The sequence below is a fragment of the Arachis duranensis genome, chromosome 6 (genome assembly GCF_000817695.3).
Source record: "Arachis duranensis cultivar V14167 chromosome 6, aradu.V14167.gnm2.J7QH, whole genome shotgun sequence".
Taxonomy (NCBI): domain Eukaryota; kingdom Viridiplantae; phylum Streptophyta; class Magnoliopsida; order Fabales; family Fabaceae; genus Arachis; species Arachis duranensis.
The window spans coordinates 12,094,613-12,112,476 of record NC_029777.3 but is presented as its reverse complement, the minus strand read 5'-3'; the positions used below and the strand labels follow the sequence as shown (position 1 = coordinate 12,112,476).

Below are 17,864 nucleotides of genomic sequence, written 5' to 3'. Positions count from 1 at the left end.
TGGCGAATGGTAGCAAGTTGTTCTTGAATTTGAGCTAATTCTGCTTCGAGTCTTGCTTCTTCCTGATCGTGGAAAGCTTGGACAGAGATAGCATAAGAAATTTTCAGATCAAATTCTTCATGAGAAGCTTGAATGGGTTGAGCAGTTGCAAGAACATTGTCTATTTTTTATTTGGCCACGGCTTCTTCATTTTTAGTTTCTTGAAGTTGAAACTGAGACGTAACACTCTCATTGAGAAGTGGTTTGAATTCTTAAATTGAAGCAAAATATAGTGTGTTGGTTGGAAATTCAAAAGAGAATTTCAAAATATCAGTCAAGAATTGGTTGAGAATTGGATCATTAACCCAGGTGGTAGGAGAATGATCCAAGAGCTTGATGAGTGATTAAAGTTGTTCGCGAGTGGTAGAATCTAATTCGATCAAAGGCTTTGATGTAACAGGTCTTGAAATTGTTGGTGTAGACACTGGTACCTTATTTTCTTGGATGATTTTATTTAAAACAGAAGTCAGATCTTCCAAAGTAGCACTGGTTGGAGTGATAGAAACATTTGATGTTCCTGGTCTTGGTCCTTGAGAAGTTTGGAGTGAAGGATCAGGTTGCAACTCTGGAGGGGTCCCTAACACCTTGGATCGAGAAGAATCTGAATTGGTGGTGTCAGCAGCCTTAGAAGTAGAGTCAGAATCTGGGACTGTTTGGTTTTCCTCAGTAAAAGCAGCTTGATTATTTGGTGAAGTTGATTCAAGTCTATGAGTCTCTTCTGGAGAATGCTGCATGAGATTTTCTGTTAGATCAATCACTTGTGTTGTGGGAAGAGAAGGTGGATGAGTAGCAAGAATTGATTGCAAGGATCCTGTGAATTGAATTGAATCATGTGATGTAGAGTGCTCTGGATCATTTTGTTGTTGAAGGATTAGTTGATCAAGAGCTCCAGTAGAAGAAGTCGTCTGGGCAACATTAATGGGCTAATATAAAAGGTACACATTTATGAATTTAAGATTCATTTTTAAACCAAGTAAGAAGTAGATAGTGATAAATGTGTTACCTGAGGAATTCTGGATCTTAATATTAACTGAGTGCTGGGATCAGAATTAACTGCATCTTCCGATTAAGAGGAAGCAGCAAGAGAATCCTTGTTAGTTGGTTCATTTTCATTAGTGTTTTCACTTGATGATTACAAAATAAGATGTTCAAGATCCAGAATTAATTGTATTTCAAAAATGTATAATAGTGATAATTCGAAGGATATTTCAAATTTGAATGTAGAGTTATGAATAAAAGAATTACTCTACGAGAAGTTCAAGTAGGAGTTCTTCTGATCTTATGTGGTGGTGGTCGAGCAGTTTCAACTCTCCTTAACCAGTAAAACAGGAAGGTAACATGTTCATCATCGGTGATTTCTGTACCATCCGCACCCATACTATGGGTAATGAAATCACTGTATGAGATGCTGGAGGTGATATTGTACTGGCGCTGAGGTTGCATGTCAGGGGTGTAATTTGGAGAATTTATAGGGAGTCCTGTAATAGCAGTTATGTCGAGAAGAGACATACCGATCATTCCACAAGGAAGGTGGAAATTATTGGTAGTTCTGTTCCAGAAATAGGTCACTGCTCCAATCATCCAAGGATGTGTGGTGAGTGAAAAGTGAGAAAGTCTTAACAGTTCTTGTATTCCTAAGACTCCCCAAGCGGCACCGTTTGTGGGTTCGAGGCGTTGGTACCAAGTTGTAAAATCAAGCCCTCGGAGTTTAATTTTCGGATGGTTTCAAAAGAGTTTTTGGTTGATGAAGTGAAAGATGTTAAAAGCTTGATTTATCAATAGATCTTCTCCTTCAGCATTAGGGAAGAAAGAAAGCTTTTTGTTGATCCTTTCAAGAGTTTCAATCAGCCCAAGGAAGCAGTGTGTATCTGTACCGATTGTGAAGGGGATAAGAATCCTAGTATCATTGATTGGTAAATGAGGGTCATCAATGATTTCATCGTTGATTTGATTAAGGATGCGAAGAGCTGGTGGAGATGGTGGTGTCATTGTGTGGCCTTTACCCTTATCTTGAGTAGTGGCACGAGAGGAATAACCAGCCATTATCAGAAAAATTGAAAGTTGAAAATTTTGTGAAAAATTTTTTATGCAAGGGGAGTTCAAAGAACGAGGAGTTCAAGAGATTCAGACAAAGAAGAAAATGAGAAATTTAAAGTACTACTATAGCCGTTACTGTTAAAGTGAATTGAGGTAACTTAACGAGGAAGATGAAGTGGTAGAGAGAGAAGGCGTAAGTTTCGGGAGACGTGTCGAGTGAGGCAGTAGTAATGGGGTTTAAATGATAATTATTTTTTATTTGAAAACGGACGTCTTTTGGATTAAGTGCTTTATTTATCGATAATATTATCGAAAGCAACCACATTAATTCAAGGGGGCAATTTGTTGATCGAAAATATTTTCGATACAAGTAAGTTGAATCGAAGCAAATTATATGGTCTTTTCGAGGAGATACGAGTGTGAGATGAAGTTGAAGGTAATCGGTGCTAATTTGGGGTTTCGATTATATCGCCAATCGAAAAAGCCAAATCGAGCAAGAGTCTCGATTTGAGAAATTAGGAAGAACTTTCGAAGAGCTGTTCGAGTATTGGTGGAAGCGGGAAAGTTTGTGACTTTTATCACACGAGGAAAATATTGAAAATATCTACAATCGCGCAGCGGGAACAGTTACCAAGAGTGATTGTATTTCAAATTTATAATTTCTCATTTAATTGTAATTAATTGTACTTTATTTAACCGTTATGTAAGATAACCTATAAATATTGTGAAGTATTAGAGAATAAGGGTTGGAACTTTTACTCAGAAAAATACTCTAGCACTCTCACATCCCAGCAAATCCCTGAATTTGCGATCGGATTTCCTTTTTCTGTAGGGTTCCTTCCACTTTCTTCTTTCTTTTAAATTCAATTCTGTTTGTAAAACAATTTCATTTAATCTTATTCGTTAGGTGTTATTTATATTCTTTATTTTCTCTGTTTAATTTATCTTCCAGCATTCTCTAACTTACTTTGAAATTCTTTGATTTAATTAAAGACACTTTTTATTGTTTCCTTTTGATTTTGGCATCAGTCTTTTCATTTACCATGTCTTTATTTATTGAAAACTTTGATTTTTAAATATTATTTAATATTTTACAAATTCATTTTATTTTCATTGTCGAAATTTGTCTAATCGGAGACGCTTTGATGCACTTTTAGAAAATTGGTACTCGTACAGAAGAATAAGTTTCATTCCCAAACCATTAGATATCGAACCACCATCAATTTATTAAAAATCGATAAAACACCTTTATTATTATAGCTTATGTTTTCATATGGACAAATTAATTAAGTTCAATTCTTATTGCACTTTGGTTGAATGGATTTAAGAGTTCTAAATTAGTCCATGCATAGTGAACTTTTTCTCATGAAGCTTTGTTATTCATCCTTTAATTTTAACCCCATTAATTTGATTCCCCCACTTCTGAATTTGATAATGACATTTTCGGTTGCTGCATGCCAGAAAATAAATCATTTATATTTAGTTTGGCATATATGGTAGATTGGTAGTAACAGACAAAATACAATAGTTGTTACTTATTGTATAATGCGATTATTGATTATACCTTTATATATAGTATTTAGTATTCACTAATCACTATGTATGGGAATCATAAACTCCGGATTTTTCCAAGTAGAATCTCAATTGGTAACAAGTAACAACTGCTAGAATCATAGAGTTGCATATATATATATATATATTCTGTGAATAATAATTATCTATAGGTATATGCATCTTTCACTAATAATTATTTCTTCACTTTTAAATATCTAAAAGACTATTAATCCTTCGTTTTTATTATTTTCTATTGAGCAATCATGTTTTGTATATGCTATGTACACTTGAATTCTAAAATAGAATGAACGGAGAATAAATTTAAATTTAGTTTCTAAAACTTTTAAAAACATACACATACATATAGGACTCACAATATGTATTTAATTTGGACCAACTCATTTAAGTAGGATTGTCTATTATACTCACATTTTTAATATATTATATAATATATATGTAAAAGTTATGTATGTAGTGAAGAAAGTGAGTTTTGTTATCACAATCTTCTTCTTAAAAAACTTGAAATAATCATAAAGTTAGTTGATGATAATATTATTTGTAATTTTATGTTGTATTTTTTTAAAATTTTATTATTTTTAATTTTAATTTGAACTTAATTTTTTACTTTCTATTTTATTAATATGTGTGAAATTTGGAATGATTGAATTTTATATCTATTTAAATTTTTTTTCTATAAATAAGTTTAGGTAGGGTTTAAAACTTTATAATACGAGTAGAGTAAAATTAGGATAGAGTCTAAACCTTATCCTACCCTACCCATTACCAGTCCCATATATATATATTGAAAAAACTAAACAAAGTAACTTATAATTTAAACTAAAAAATAAATTAAATATCACTTATATTCGTATACAAATAAATTATAATTGATTTAATAGTCATAACATTTTTATAAAAGTTCATATTACAGCCATTTTCGATAAAAGTCATGCTACTGATGAAGATACTAGATACCTGCTAATTAATTAATTCTCTTCAACTTGTTTTATTTTGTTGTTTTTCCACCAAGTTAATACTATTTAAACTTTGTTGGACTGCTAAACTTGATTACTATTTATGATAACAACGATTAAACATTTACTATATTGGGATTTCCAGTTAATTTATTCTTGTTATTATACCGCTCGGCAAGTATATAAATTTGGGTAACTAACATTCTGGCACATGTTAAATTATTATTAATAAAAGTTTTTGAAACTTTTTTAATAAATATAAAATAAATATATTAAAATTTAAATTTTTGTATAGATGCCACTTAAGTTAATGTTTGTTGGCACCATAAAACCTTGGATATTTTCAATGAAGTCAATTTTTCATGAAAAGTAAAATTATTATTTTGTCATCATATGTAAATGTCATGAGATCAACATCATTATCATCAAATAACATTGCATACTCTTTTATGAAAATAAAAGTTGGTAATAATTTATTGGAATTAAAGAGCGTTTAATTTAACTTCAAAAACTAGTTTAAAATAAAAAATATCTCAATTTCATATTTTTGATAGACATGAAATTGTAACAACAATAATAATAATAATTTAGATTAAATATTTTTAAAGTGAAAAGTTAGTATAATAAAAAAGAAAAAAATTAATTATTATTAAATTAAAATAGTGAAATTTATGTATGATAGAAATCATAAATTCAATTAATGTTTACATTATTACTTTACAAATTTTCATATATTTGATCTATGGACTGATGAATTGAGTAGTATAGCTACAGAGTGAAGAAGAATATTATATGCCAGCTTGCAAAAGCACAAAAAATGGCTTGTTTTTGTTAAATTTTGCTATGTGTATGTGCACCTTTGAGTTGTTATAAAATGGTTTTTCTTTCTTAGTAATCACTAGTATTTGTGAAGCATTATTATTGTTCACCAAGAAATGGATATAGCAGCAACAAAAGAATTAGCATCTGAGTGCATATGACCAAAAAAGAAAGGTTAATGTGCTAATTAAGTGTTTTAACTTTTCGGTAATGGAAATCCCATTAAGGTTAAAGTTACATACATGAAAACAAAACTAGAGTCTAAATATATCTTGCTTTTGAATCTATATATCCCATTACTTCAATTCACTACAGATAACTTTATTCTCCAATGTTAAGATGATCAAAGTAGTACATAGTTTTAATCTTTATTAAACAAAGCTCCTAGTAAAACTTTGAAACGACAAGACCAAGGAGGCAATAGTCAAGTGGAATAATAATAGAGCCTTGCACTCCATCTTGAATCTGCATGAAAACAATAATGGACAAAATAAACCACTTTGTTTGATTCCACTAATTTTTAATGTTTATGTACTTTGATAATGTCAATGAATTAATTATCTTCATTCTTATCCTCTTTTGGGAACAATACAACAAGTGATGGATGACCTTGCATGGTTCCATATAGACATTTAGATATTAGATTAGATTCATTCAAATCTTATACCTCAAGCCTCAAACTTTATTGTGTCAATGAATGAGAACAAGATTGATTATTGCAGAGGAATGATTCAACAAAGCCAAGGAGGACTATTTGATACCATACAGTCTTGGAACATGGTTGGAGGAGGATCACGGCCGCCACTGCCGCCACAAATAGGCCCTGCTGCAACCATCATGAGCCGGTTCGAGTCACCGGCTTCTGCCTTCTATGCAGCAGAACTCTGCATGGGGTTTGCAGAATATGAACACTCTCAGGCTCAGTTCTCTAAGATGAATAACGATAATAATGATTTGGAATTCCCTTTGTATCAAAGGGACAAATTTGATCTCTCAAACACTTTGCAAGCAATGGTGAATTCTCAATTCAATACCAAAAATCAATGCTTTAGATCATCCAACAAAATCCCATGTGACAATTTTCCTGCCAGAAAGTTCCACCACCAACAGAAGTTCTTCACTGATGCCATGGCTTCACCATTTCCTAACAAAGGAAATCAAGATAATATAGTATGTATTCATTTCTCTTTTGTTCTCTTTTGTTCTAGTTTGTTCTTGAGGATCTTATAACTTACCTTTTAAGCAGGTGAGCTTCAATTCTTATCAAGATAGATCTTCATCACCTTCTTCAGGAGGAAGTGTATCAGCAAACTCTGCTTCTAATGGGGTAACCATATCGAGTAAGACGCGTATAAGATGGACTCAGGATCTTCATGAGAAGTTTGTTGAATGTGTGAATCGCCTTGGTGGTGCTGATAGTAAGTTAACTTTCTAGATTGTTATCAATTTCAAGTACTCTATAGTCTATAGATGATGATTTTGATGATGATGATGATGATGAATTTTCTATTGGATGCAGAGGCAACACCAAAGGCTGTATTGAAGATGATGGACTCAGATGGATTAACAATCTTTCATGTCAAAAGCCATTTGCAGAAATATAGAATTGCTAAGTACATGCCTGACCCAATTCATAATGGTATATTTATCTTTTACCTTTATTAATTATTGTTCACTTTTTTCTTTTATGTTTCTGTATTTTGTAGTTTCAAGTATAAGAAGTCACAATTCAGAGAAAAAAAAAAACCATGAGAATCTATAGTATATTTATCATTATTCATATCTTCAAAGCAAAATAGCAGAATAGCAGAATCCACATACTATAGTAGTTTCAAACTATATGATGCTCACTCCAAATACTTAGTTAAAAAAAAAAAAAACTATTTTCTATTTCAGGGAAATCTGACAAAAGAATCCACATAGAGAATCTTCAACATCAACATCTTCATCTTGATATGAAGAGGTAATGCTGCTTAGTTTTACCTAAAGTCCAAATAGAACGGTTAAGCTGAGACATATAAATGGTTATATTTTTAAAACGCTTCCTAAATTTGCAGTGGAATTCAAATTAGAGAAGCACTTCAACAACAATTAGATGCACAAAAGCTTCTTCATGAACAACTAGAGGTATATATATCAATATTGTATATGTTTTTCTCTTAATACTACTATAATGTTAGTTTTCTAATTATGAATGCTCTTTTTATGATCCAGAATCAGAGAAAGTTGCAGCTGCGAATCGAGGAACAAGGTAGGCAGTTGAAGAAAATGTTTGAAGAGCAGCAAAAAGCAACGAATGAACTTTTGAGTTGTCAGAATATAATAACCAAAGATGATACATAAATTCAGATTAGTCATTTGATCGATACCTTCAATTAATTTCTATGTAAAAGTTGTTATTGTTTTTTCAAATTTTTCTTAAGGGAGAAAAAAAAATATAGTTAATCATGGCACGTATATTAAGTTCATACTGTATTTTAATTTAAGTTCTCTAAATGGAGAACTTTTTTTTTCTTTTTCTAAGTTTGATCTTACTAGCTTGTTCGGCAGGATTTCCTATATGTGTACAAAAATTCTATGTACACATAAAAATCAGTTATTAGAATAACTATTATAAATTTATGTATAAATATATATGATGTTTTATAATATGTTATAAAATGTATTTTTGTATTTATATATATATATATATATATATATTAATGATTAATTTAATAGTGTTTATTTAGTATAAATGATTGATTTCAGGATTGACTTTTTATTACATTTAGCATGGATGATATATATGCTACATGCAATGATTAGTTCGCTTGTATTATGGTGCTAATTAAATTGTAATAATTTACTATTTTGTTTGACATTTGTAAATTTATTTAGAGATTAATTCAATGACTTTGGGCATAGCAAATTAGCAAGTCCGATACTAAATACAGTTCAGGATATTATAATGAATTAAACCACATGTTTCTGTTGTTTCATGATGATTATACTTTGGCTTTCCTAAAGTGCCAAATTATGAAACTTAATCAAATTCATGAAAGAGATTGTATCGCTCTCTTTCTTCACCAATTTTCTTATGATTATTATTATAGATATTTATTAATTTTTGCATGAATCTTATCCCGTTGGTGCCCCCAAGTAGACAGTAGCGCAGTTTGTATATGATGGAGATCAATAATATGATATTGACATCCTAACCAGATGTCATTATAAAAAAGTTTTTTAAATTTTAATGCTCAATTAGTCAATTCCGATCAATATTCTTTTGATATTTTTTCCCCCTTTTAGCTTTGCCGGATGAATGTGTCCATGTATTACAAATAAGAGTAAACCAAGAAAAATATCTTCGAAAAATTTAAATATCGATCGACAAAAATATTTTAAAGATTTTAAAATTGCAAAAATAATAAAAAATATTTATTTTTATAAATAACAAAAAAAATTTCTATTTGACAAATGATATGTGCACTTAATAGGAATTATTCTGGAAAAAAATTTGAATAACTATTTAAAAAATGTATGAAAAATAAAACAAAATTTAAATCTAAACCAAGATTTTTATTTGTTTGCCGAAAAATCACTAAATATCATTTTGTCACCAATATGTCAGAATTGCTTGATAATAAAAAAAATAATAAAAATTAGTCAAAACTTGTTTTATTAATTATTACAATGTTGAGACAAATTTTAACTATTTTTTTTTTGTCTTTCTAACATTATTCGGCAATTAAATTTTTTAGAGTAATTCTTTTATAGTTTATTCTTCAAATAACATAAAGGTTTTGGCTGGTATAGTGGTAATGCCTGATGTTTATTGAGAATTTTAATTTTGTGTGAAATAATATATCAAACAGAAATATTTGGTAACTAAACTAAATTAGTTAAAAATAATCAAAACTTATCTTATTTAATATTTATTAATTATTGCAATAATTAATGAAGATTAAATATAAGTTCTCACGAATTTAAAATAATTCTTCACATACAAGCATTTTTTTATACAAGTCTTTACAAGTCACTTATATTAACGCGCTTCGAACTATTACTATATGTTTTCACTGCACCTTTTTTTTCTTTTTGCTGCACGTTCTTCTTCCTCTTCCTCTTTTGTTTATTCTTTTCTTTCGTTTCTTACTTTCTCTTTTTCCTTCTTCATTTACGTGCTTTTCTCTCTGTGTAATTCTTTGGGTATATTTCTATAATCGTTTAAGTGAATTCCTGTAACCGTTTAGGTGTATTTCTGTAATCCTTTAGGTGTATTTCTATAATCGTTTGAATGTATTTCTAAAGTTCCATTATCTTTAAATTTAGCAAGAAACTCGTTTTCATGGAAGAAGAAGAAGAAGAGTCGTTCATAATGCATGGTGAGTAGCGCACTTTGAAAACAGGAAGTGGTTGAACAACATGCGTTTATTTACTCTTAAATGTGGGAGTGTAATGTGTGTGTTTTATTGAATTTGTGCCGACTTGTAAGATTTGTAAGCCAAAAAGGTATAGCAGGTCTCATTTTTTTTTGTTTCTCCAGCATTACCATATATAAAGTTACAAAGTGATCTAATTCTAGTATGAGACTGTCATTTACTGTTTTATTCCTTCTTTTGATTTGTTCGTTGGGAGAAGGTTTTCGAATATGACTTCACTGGTAAGTGAACCAGGTTAAAATAAGAACTAAGCTTTCAAGATGTACGTTGGGAATTGAAAGAAATTCGATCTTGAGTTTGAGATTTTTGTAACAAAGAAAAGTTCTCCTAGCCAACATACAAAAATGACTTTATCAGTTTCTTTTATTTGTAAATTACTATCTTTTGTAATGATCAATATTTTTGGAATAAGTAATTTAATGATACAAACATTAAAATGATGAAATATGTTCTTTTTAGATTCTTCTTTTATATTTTCAAATGTACATCATTGTTGGTTCCACGTCAATTTAATAATGAAACTTTGATTGGTATTTTATAACCAATAAAAAGTATTTGAAGAAAGAAAAATGTTATCTGTATACTAAAATCAGTCACTAAAATTAGTCACCAATGTATTTGTGTATAAATACATGTGTAATTTAATTTATTTTTAATGTATATTTATATTTCAGCATATATTTTATACTAGTGGCTGATTTTGGTGTACACATAGCATAACCCTATTTTAATTCATTGAAAAGTTAATTATTATTTCTTCGAGGATTATGCTATGTGTACACCAAAATCAGTTACCAAAATCAGCCACTAATATAAAATACATGTTGAAATACAAATACACATTGAAAATAAATTAAACTACACATATATTTATACACAAATACATTGATAGCTAATTTTAGTGTACAAATAGCATTTCTCATTAAAATAACCTACTAATTAAGCTAATTATTGGACATGATTCCACTTTTGCATGTCGATATAAATACATATATATTCCTATTCCTATTTAATTAATACAGAATCTTTATCTTAACAACTAATTAACAAGAACAGGAAACATTAAACATGACCTAAATTGCTCAGGAATCTTGTTCCCATGTCAACATATACTACGTTATTATGCAGTTTAATCTTCTTGTTTTCTCCTTCTTGTTTTAAATAGGAGGCTCTTAACTCAATGCATTGTTTGTGCTGAGTCACAATGTCACAAAATTGATTAAACAATTGCAAGTGGTATATGTGAATCTCTTATAAAATAAACTAAGACTATAGTATATATATGATGTAGGTGACTATTGGTATCTCTATGAAGCTAACCACAAGCAATGTTTGAATTGAGACAAGAAAATTGTCCTTGTACATTCGGAAATTCTCTATGCACTTGGACAAAGCTATGTCCTCATACATTATAAATAAAGTAGAGAAACATAGAGATATAAATTACTTTTTTTAGTAACAAGGTTTTGTTTGGGGATATAAATGAAGAGATGAAGAAGACACATAAACCAAGTGCTATAGCATTTGCAAAAGAGAGAGAAAGAAAGAAGCATGTACCAATATGGTGAGTGCTGGGAACAAGATCAGAGTAGTTATGAGCCCTATTATGATGAGGTTGTTCCTGCTTCTGCTTGGAACTTTGAGCTTCCATTAACAACAGGAACAGTTGTTGATGCAGTTGAGTCTTCTAGTATTAGCAGTAGTAGTGCAGATAGCTATTCCTCTTATGAAAGATGCAACACTATTCCTTCTTCATACTCTGATCTTGCTGCTGCTAATGATGTGCTAATCTTCCATCAACACTATCCACAACAACATCATGTTCATGATGATCATGAATATGATGCTACAGATCATCATGAGAAGCCTCTTCAGATTTGCTTTCAAACAAATCAGGTTCTTATTACTTCTTATAAATTTACCTCCTTTTCTTCTTTCCTTCATTAGTAGAAATTAATGACTTGAATAAGTTACATAATCATTTCTTGAATTAAATATTAGTTAGTTAGAAAGTGCTGATGTGAATAAATTCTGTTAGTGTGTGATTAATGAATTAGTTTGTTAGAATAAAGATAGAGAAACTCGAACCCGCATCTTCTTAGATGAGTATGGAGAGACTATGTCATTTGAGTTATAGCTAGTTTGCGGATTACACAACTATTTATAGTCAATATTCTAACAAATTAATTCACTAATCACACACTAACAGAATTTGTCTACCTCGCACCTTTTAACTATTTAGCTTACTACTATTATTAATGACTAATTGGCTCAGGTAACAAATCTTGATATCTTAACAAATTATTAAGAAATAATTTGAGAGTAGTTATTATTCACCCCCCAATTTGGCTCTGAAACTACATGATTGCAATATATATGGTCAAAGACAGAAAAGCAAGGCTATGTGAGTGGTTCTAGCAACTGTGGTTATAGGAGAGGTCCATCATCATCATCGTCATCATCGATTAAAAGAAGAATAAGATGGACCAAAGATCTGCATGAGCCATTCATGACCGTTGTTAATAGACTCGGTGGTCCGCATAGTAAGTTCACAATTCTCAACACATACAGCAACTAAAATCTCTTCTTCTATATATCTCTTACTATTAATTCCTTGCTTAATTCATGGCAGAGGCAAAGCCTAAGGCTATATTAGACATGATGAAATCTGATTTGTTGTCAATTACACACATTAAAAGTCACTTGCAGGTAATTTCATTAAATGTTTATTGCTCTATATATGTTATGTACCTCATTTGCTATTAAACTAACTATAGTTATATACTTATATTATCTTGCAGAAATATAGGTCTACAATATGGCACCACAAAGCTTCACATGGTAACTAACTCAACAATTTTAATGTGCTAATTGTTACATATTTCTTGAGAACACTTAAGAATTAAACGTAATATTATAGACTTAATACTCAAATAATTCTCATATTCTGATGAGTGTAAATTATGTACTGTCTTGACTATCAGAAAGATCATTTGAGGAAGGAGATAAAACAGATGTCACTCATCAACTTCAACACAAAATGTAAGATCGATCAACTGAGTTACAGCAACCTAGTTATGTGTTGCTATGATACTTTTATTTATTGATCATCGGATTAGTTGCCCCTAATCCATTTGATTACTAGTCCCTTCACTTTGAAAACAACTTGCACAACAAAAAATCAACCATAAAATTAATTAAACAACATATATTTATACCAAAATATAATACATGATAACTAATTTGATACCAGATTTTGAACGTGCACCTAGCATTTTTATTTTGCAAACAACCATATAAACATACTATATACAGATGTATAAAGTCATAGATTACTTGGCTTTCTAGCAGACAAATACAAATTGAGGAATCACAACAACTTCAACAAGAGGTCCGCAGGAGTATTCATCAACAACTGGAGGTAATTAATCAATTACTTGATCAAAAGTGGCCATTGAACACATATACATCTATCCTAATTTTATTGTTAGTTATTATTGTAACGAGGCTATTTTGCTTTATGGCTTATTAGATGCAACGAACTTTGCAAATGCTGATTGAACAGCAAAGAGAGCAGCTCAAGATGATGTTAGATCAACAAAAAGAAAGAAACAAAGTGGGAAAGAAATTAAATAACCCTTAAGACATTATGCATAAAACTAGATTTGAGATGGGTCAATTGTTTTGATATGTTAATCTATTTGCCACCTCTATAATTATGTGCCATATGGCCATGCTATATGCTTTCATGCAATTACCAATATTATTGGATTGCGGATAAATGTGAAAGAGAGACGGATCCTTTTATGGTAGTTGCTTAATTATGGATACACGTTTAATTAATTTATTAGTCCATTTTGTAATTTTTAGCATAATAATTATCGAAGTTGGATGGCTAATTAATCTTAGTTAATACACCGAGTCCATGGTTATATTGTATGGTCCGGTTGTAATTAAATAAATGTATAGAATATGTGTTAGTTAAACAATTATATCATATATTATTATTCGTACTTTCTATAGCCCAACAAAATAATAAATGATAGAATGATAATCTTTGGAATATTTTTGAAGCAACTTTTCATAAAGTATAATAATTATAAATATACACAAAAGCTAGGCAGGGATTTAACGGTATAGGAATTGTTCATACCTTAACCCAATGATAAGGCTTAGGACCCAACGAAAGGCCCAATCCAAAGGATTGAGCCTCGCCCTATACCGACCTACTCCTGACGAAGTCGGTTCTCACCACGACTTATCTCAAAGAAGTCGGGGACGAAGATTGGCTGGCAGATAAACACTCATTCAAATGAGTAACTGCTCCTAAAATCTTTCTACCCACTTCCAGAAGCCATATCGTAACCTTCCTAAGATAAAGGGACGATTATACACCCTGAAAAGTGGAACTACTCCAATGGTGGTTATTGGTTCACCACTATAAATACATTGACATCCCTCGGGTATCTCTAAGCCCTAATACTCTCTAGACCTGCTTACACCCTTGCTAGCTTAGGCATCGGAGTGTCTTTGCAAGTACCACCCCCATTCACTCGTATTCACAAGTCGGACGGAAGCCTAGGAGCGTGATTCTCTTCGAAGGTTTCTCTCCACAAACGATTGGGCCAACCTAACGAGTCAAGCCCATTATCTCCGGTTACCCCACGTAACATTGGCGCCGTTGCCGGGGAGCCGAGAGATCAACCAGTAATGGTGGACAACTCACCAGAAGATGGACATACAGCGTTTGATTCCAAGCAAGAAAATCCAGATACCGGAAACAATGACGCAGACCTGACCCTTCATCAAGGAACCAGCGACCAACATAAAGAAGGCACCTCTGGGCTCAAAAACCCAAAGGCAAATTCCTCGGAAGGACGAAAGTTCAGAAAGGAAGTGCCACCCCATGCAACCGAGCTAATGGGCTGGTCCACGGCCACCAAGGTCGTCTGGAACAACTGGAACAGGAACTAGAACGACAACGAGAGGCAAAGCAAAACCTCAGGGAGGAAATAGAACGACGAAAAGAGTTGGAAGAAAAACTCACAAAGCTTGAATCCTCCCTTAAAGGCCGAGACTCCCGCGGCAACCGAGAAGAGTCGCCCTTGGGAGGAGAGGACCCGTTCAGCGAGGACATAATGAGGGCGAAGGTTCCAAGAAACTTCAAAAGTCCTGATATGAACCTCTATGACGGAACTACAGACCCAAAGCATCATTTAAGCAATTTCAAAAGTCGGATGTATCTGGCTGATGTTTCTGATGCAACACGTTGCAAGGCTTTTCCGACCACCCTGTCAAAAGTGGCGATGAAGTGGTTCGATAGCCTCCCTCCAAGGTCGGTTACCAGCTTTGAGGACCTCTCAAGAAAATTTCTGATGCGATTCTCCATCCAGAAGGATAAAGTAAAACACGCACCGAGCCTCCTGGGAGTTAAACAGGAGGTCGGGGGACCTCTTCGTGATTACATGGAAAGGTTCAACAAAGCGTGTTTGGAAATTCAAGATCTGCCCACAGAGGCAGTTATCATGGGATTAGTAAATGGACTTAGGGAAGGACCCTTCTCACAGTCCATATCAAAAAGGCACCCGACCTCTTTGAGTGATGTACAGGAGAGAGCGGAAAAGTACATCAACGTGGAGAAAAATGCCAGACTGAGAGAGTCGAGTTGGCGATCTGGGCACCCTCCCGCGATAAAAGAAAGGGAGAGGGAGCCCAAGAAGAAAGAAGACCCCGATCTCGACAGACCCAGGAAATATCACTCTTATACTCCTCTAAAGGTTTCTATAGTGGACGTATACAGAGAAATTTGCAATACTGAAAGGCTGCCGCCTCCCAGACCCATTAAAAATAAAAAAGGGGGGAGTCACAACGATTACTGCGAGTACCATAAAATATATGGTCACTCAACAAACGACTGTTACGACCTCAAAAATGTGATAGAAAAGCTGGCCAGAGAAGGCCGACTTGACAGACATCTCATGGAAAGGTCGGACAATCATGGGAAGAGAAAGCGAGATGACGTGGATAGAAGAGACCCACCACCGCAGACTCCAGAGAGACATATACATATGATCTCAGGTGGATTCGCGGGAGGGGGACTCACCAAGTCCTCTCGCAAGAGACACCTCAAGCGAGTCTACCAGATCGGGAGCGAATCGCCCGACCTTCCTACCATCTCATTTACAAAGGGGGATGGGCAAGGAGTAATCCCTGGACACGACGATCCAGTGGTGATAACCATGATCCTAGCCAATGCCCATCTCCACAGAACTCTAGTAGATCAAGGAAGCTCGGCGGACATCCTTTTCAAACCCGCGTTTGACAAGCTAGGATTGGATGAGAGGGAGCTAAGAGCCTACCCCAACACCTTATACGGGCTAGGCGACACACCAATAAAGCCACTGGGATTCTTACCCCTTCATACTACCTTTGGAAAGGGGGGAAAATCCAAAACTCTGAGTATAGACTTCATAGTCATCGACGTAGGGTCAGCATATAATGCCCTAATCGGAAGAGCTACCTTGAATCGACTCGGAGCGGTGGTGTCTACCCCCCATCTCTGTATGAAATTTCTGACACCAGCGGGGATAGCAACGGTGCGGAGGGACCAGAAATTGGCAAGAAAGTGCTACAATGAAAGCTTGAACCTAAGGGGAAAAGGCAAAGAGGTTCACACCATAAAGCTCGGCGGTGCAAGGGCCAAAGAAGATTACGACCACAGCCAGGAGGAAAAACCGAGGAAATACAGGTCGGCAAAGAGGAGGGAAAAAATACCAACATAGGAGCCAACCTAGGGGAAACCCTGAAGTAAGGGTTGACTAAGCTCCTAAGAGACAATTCTGACCTCTTTGCTTGGAAAGCCTCCGACATGCCTGGGATAGATCCCGAGCTTATGTCCCACAAGCTCTCGGTGTATCCAGGATCCCGACCTGTACAATAGCGATGGCGCAAGCTAGGCCTGGAACGAGCCCTAGTGGTGGAGGAGCAAGTACAGGCACTCCTAGAAGCCGGCTTCATCAGAGAAGTTAAATATCCAACATGGCTAGCAAATGTAGTGCTAGTCAAGAAGCAAAACGGCCAATGGAGGATGTGCGTCGACTACACCGACTTAAATAAGGCGTGTCCCAAGGACCCTTATCCACTCCCAAGTATTGATACTCTACTAGACTCTAGCTCGGGGTATCAATACTTGTCATTCATGGATGCCTACTCGGGATATAATCAAATCTCTATGTATGAGGCAGACCAAGAGAAAACATCGTTCATCACGCCCCGAGCAAATTTCTGCTACGTGGTCATGCCATTTGGATTAAAAAATGCAGGGGCCACATACCAAAGGCTGATGAACAAGGTGTTCGCCCCCACCTCGGGAGCTTAATGGAAGTCTACGTAGACGACATGCTAGTAAAAACTAAGGAAGAAGCTGATCTCTTGACAGACCTCTCGCAAGTCTTCGACACCATAAGGTTGCACGGGATGAGGCTAAATCCCGCAAAGTGTACCTTCGTAGTAGAGGCCGAAAAATTCCTAGGGTTTATGCTGACGCAAAGAGGGATTGAAGCCAATCCCGATAAGTGTCAAGCTATACTGGAAATGAAGAGCTCGACTTGCTTAAGGGAGGTTCAACAACTAAATGGCCGACTTGCAGCCCTCTCCAGGTTCTTGGCAGGATCAACATTAAAATCCCTTCCACTGTTCTCTTTATTAAGAAAGGGATGCCACTTTGAATGGACTCCAGAATGCGAAGGAGCGTTCCAGGAGTTCAAAAGGTTCTTGAGCCAACCTCCAATCCTAACCCGACCTCTAGTTGGGGAAGATCTCGTCCTATATCTGTCCGTAGTAGACAAAGCTGTCGCATCAGCCCTGATAAGGGAGGCGAGGTCGGACAACATCCAGTGTACTTCATCAGCAAAGTTCTACAAGGCCCCGAACTAAGGTACCACAAACTGAAGAAATTTTCTTACTCCTTAGTAATAGCCTCACGGAGGCTACGGCCTTACTTTCAAGCTCATACGATAAG

The 17,864-nt window shown here is 34.1% G+C and overlaps 3 protein-coding genes across 4 annotated transcripts; all 3 read left to right on the top strand.

Annotated features, from left to right (window-relative positions):
* Window positions 1-5,887: 5,887 nt before the first annotated feature.
* LOC107492812 (protein PHOSPHATE STARVATION RESPONSE 1-like) lies at window positions 5,888-7,968 on the top strand. The gene is made up of 6 exons (XM_016113867.3): window positions 5,888-6,593; window positions 6,670-6,841; window positions 6,943-7,062; window positions 7,320-7,386; window positions 7,481-7,550; window positions 7,638-7,968. Exons 1-6 carry the CDS (start codon window positions 6,117-6,119, stop codon window positions 7,764-7,766), a joined length of 1,035 nt encoding a protein of 344 aa, XP_015969353.1. The 5' UTR covers window positions 5,888-6,116; the 3' UTR covers window positions 7,767-7,968.
* Window positions 7,969-11,369: 3,401 nt separating this feature from the next.
* Window positions 11,370-13,846, top strand: LOC107492813 (myb family transcription factor PHL5). Of its 2 annotated transcripts, none has more exons than XM_021126548.2 (7): window positions 11,370-11,740; window positions 12,231-12,387; window positions 12,477-12,553; window positions 12,646-12,685; window positions 12,829-12,886; window positions 13,193-13,265; window positions 13,377-13,846. In XM_021126548.2, exons 1-7 carry the CDS (start codon window positions 11,396-11,398, stop codon window positions 13,485-13,487), a joined length of 861 nt encoding a protein of 286 aa, XP_020982207.1. In that variant the 5' UTR covers window positions 11,370-11,395; the 3' UTR covers window positions 13,488-13,846. The 2 variants fall into 2 exon arrangements, with proteins under 2 accessions (XP_020982207.1, XP_015969354.1); XM_016113868.3 differs by having other exon boundaries at window positions 13,196-13,265; window positions 13,377-13,843.
* Window positions 13,847-14,554: 708 nt separating this feature from the next.
* Window positions 14,555-16,626, top strand: LOC107492767 (uncharacterized). Its single transcript, XM_016113824.1, has 4 exons — window positions 14,555-14,704; window positions 14,812-15,246; window positions 15,454-15,742; window positions 15,785-16,626. Exons 1-4 carry the CDS (start codon window positions 14,555-14,557, stop codon window positions 16,624-16,626), a joined length of 1,716 nt encoding a protein of 571 aa, XP_015969310.1.
* Window positions 16,627-17,864: the final 1,238 nt, after the last annotated feature.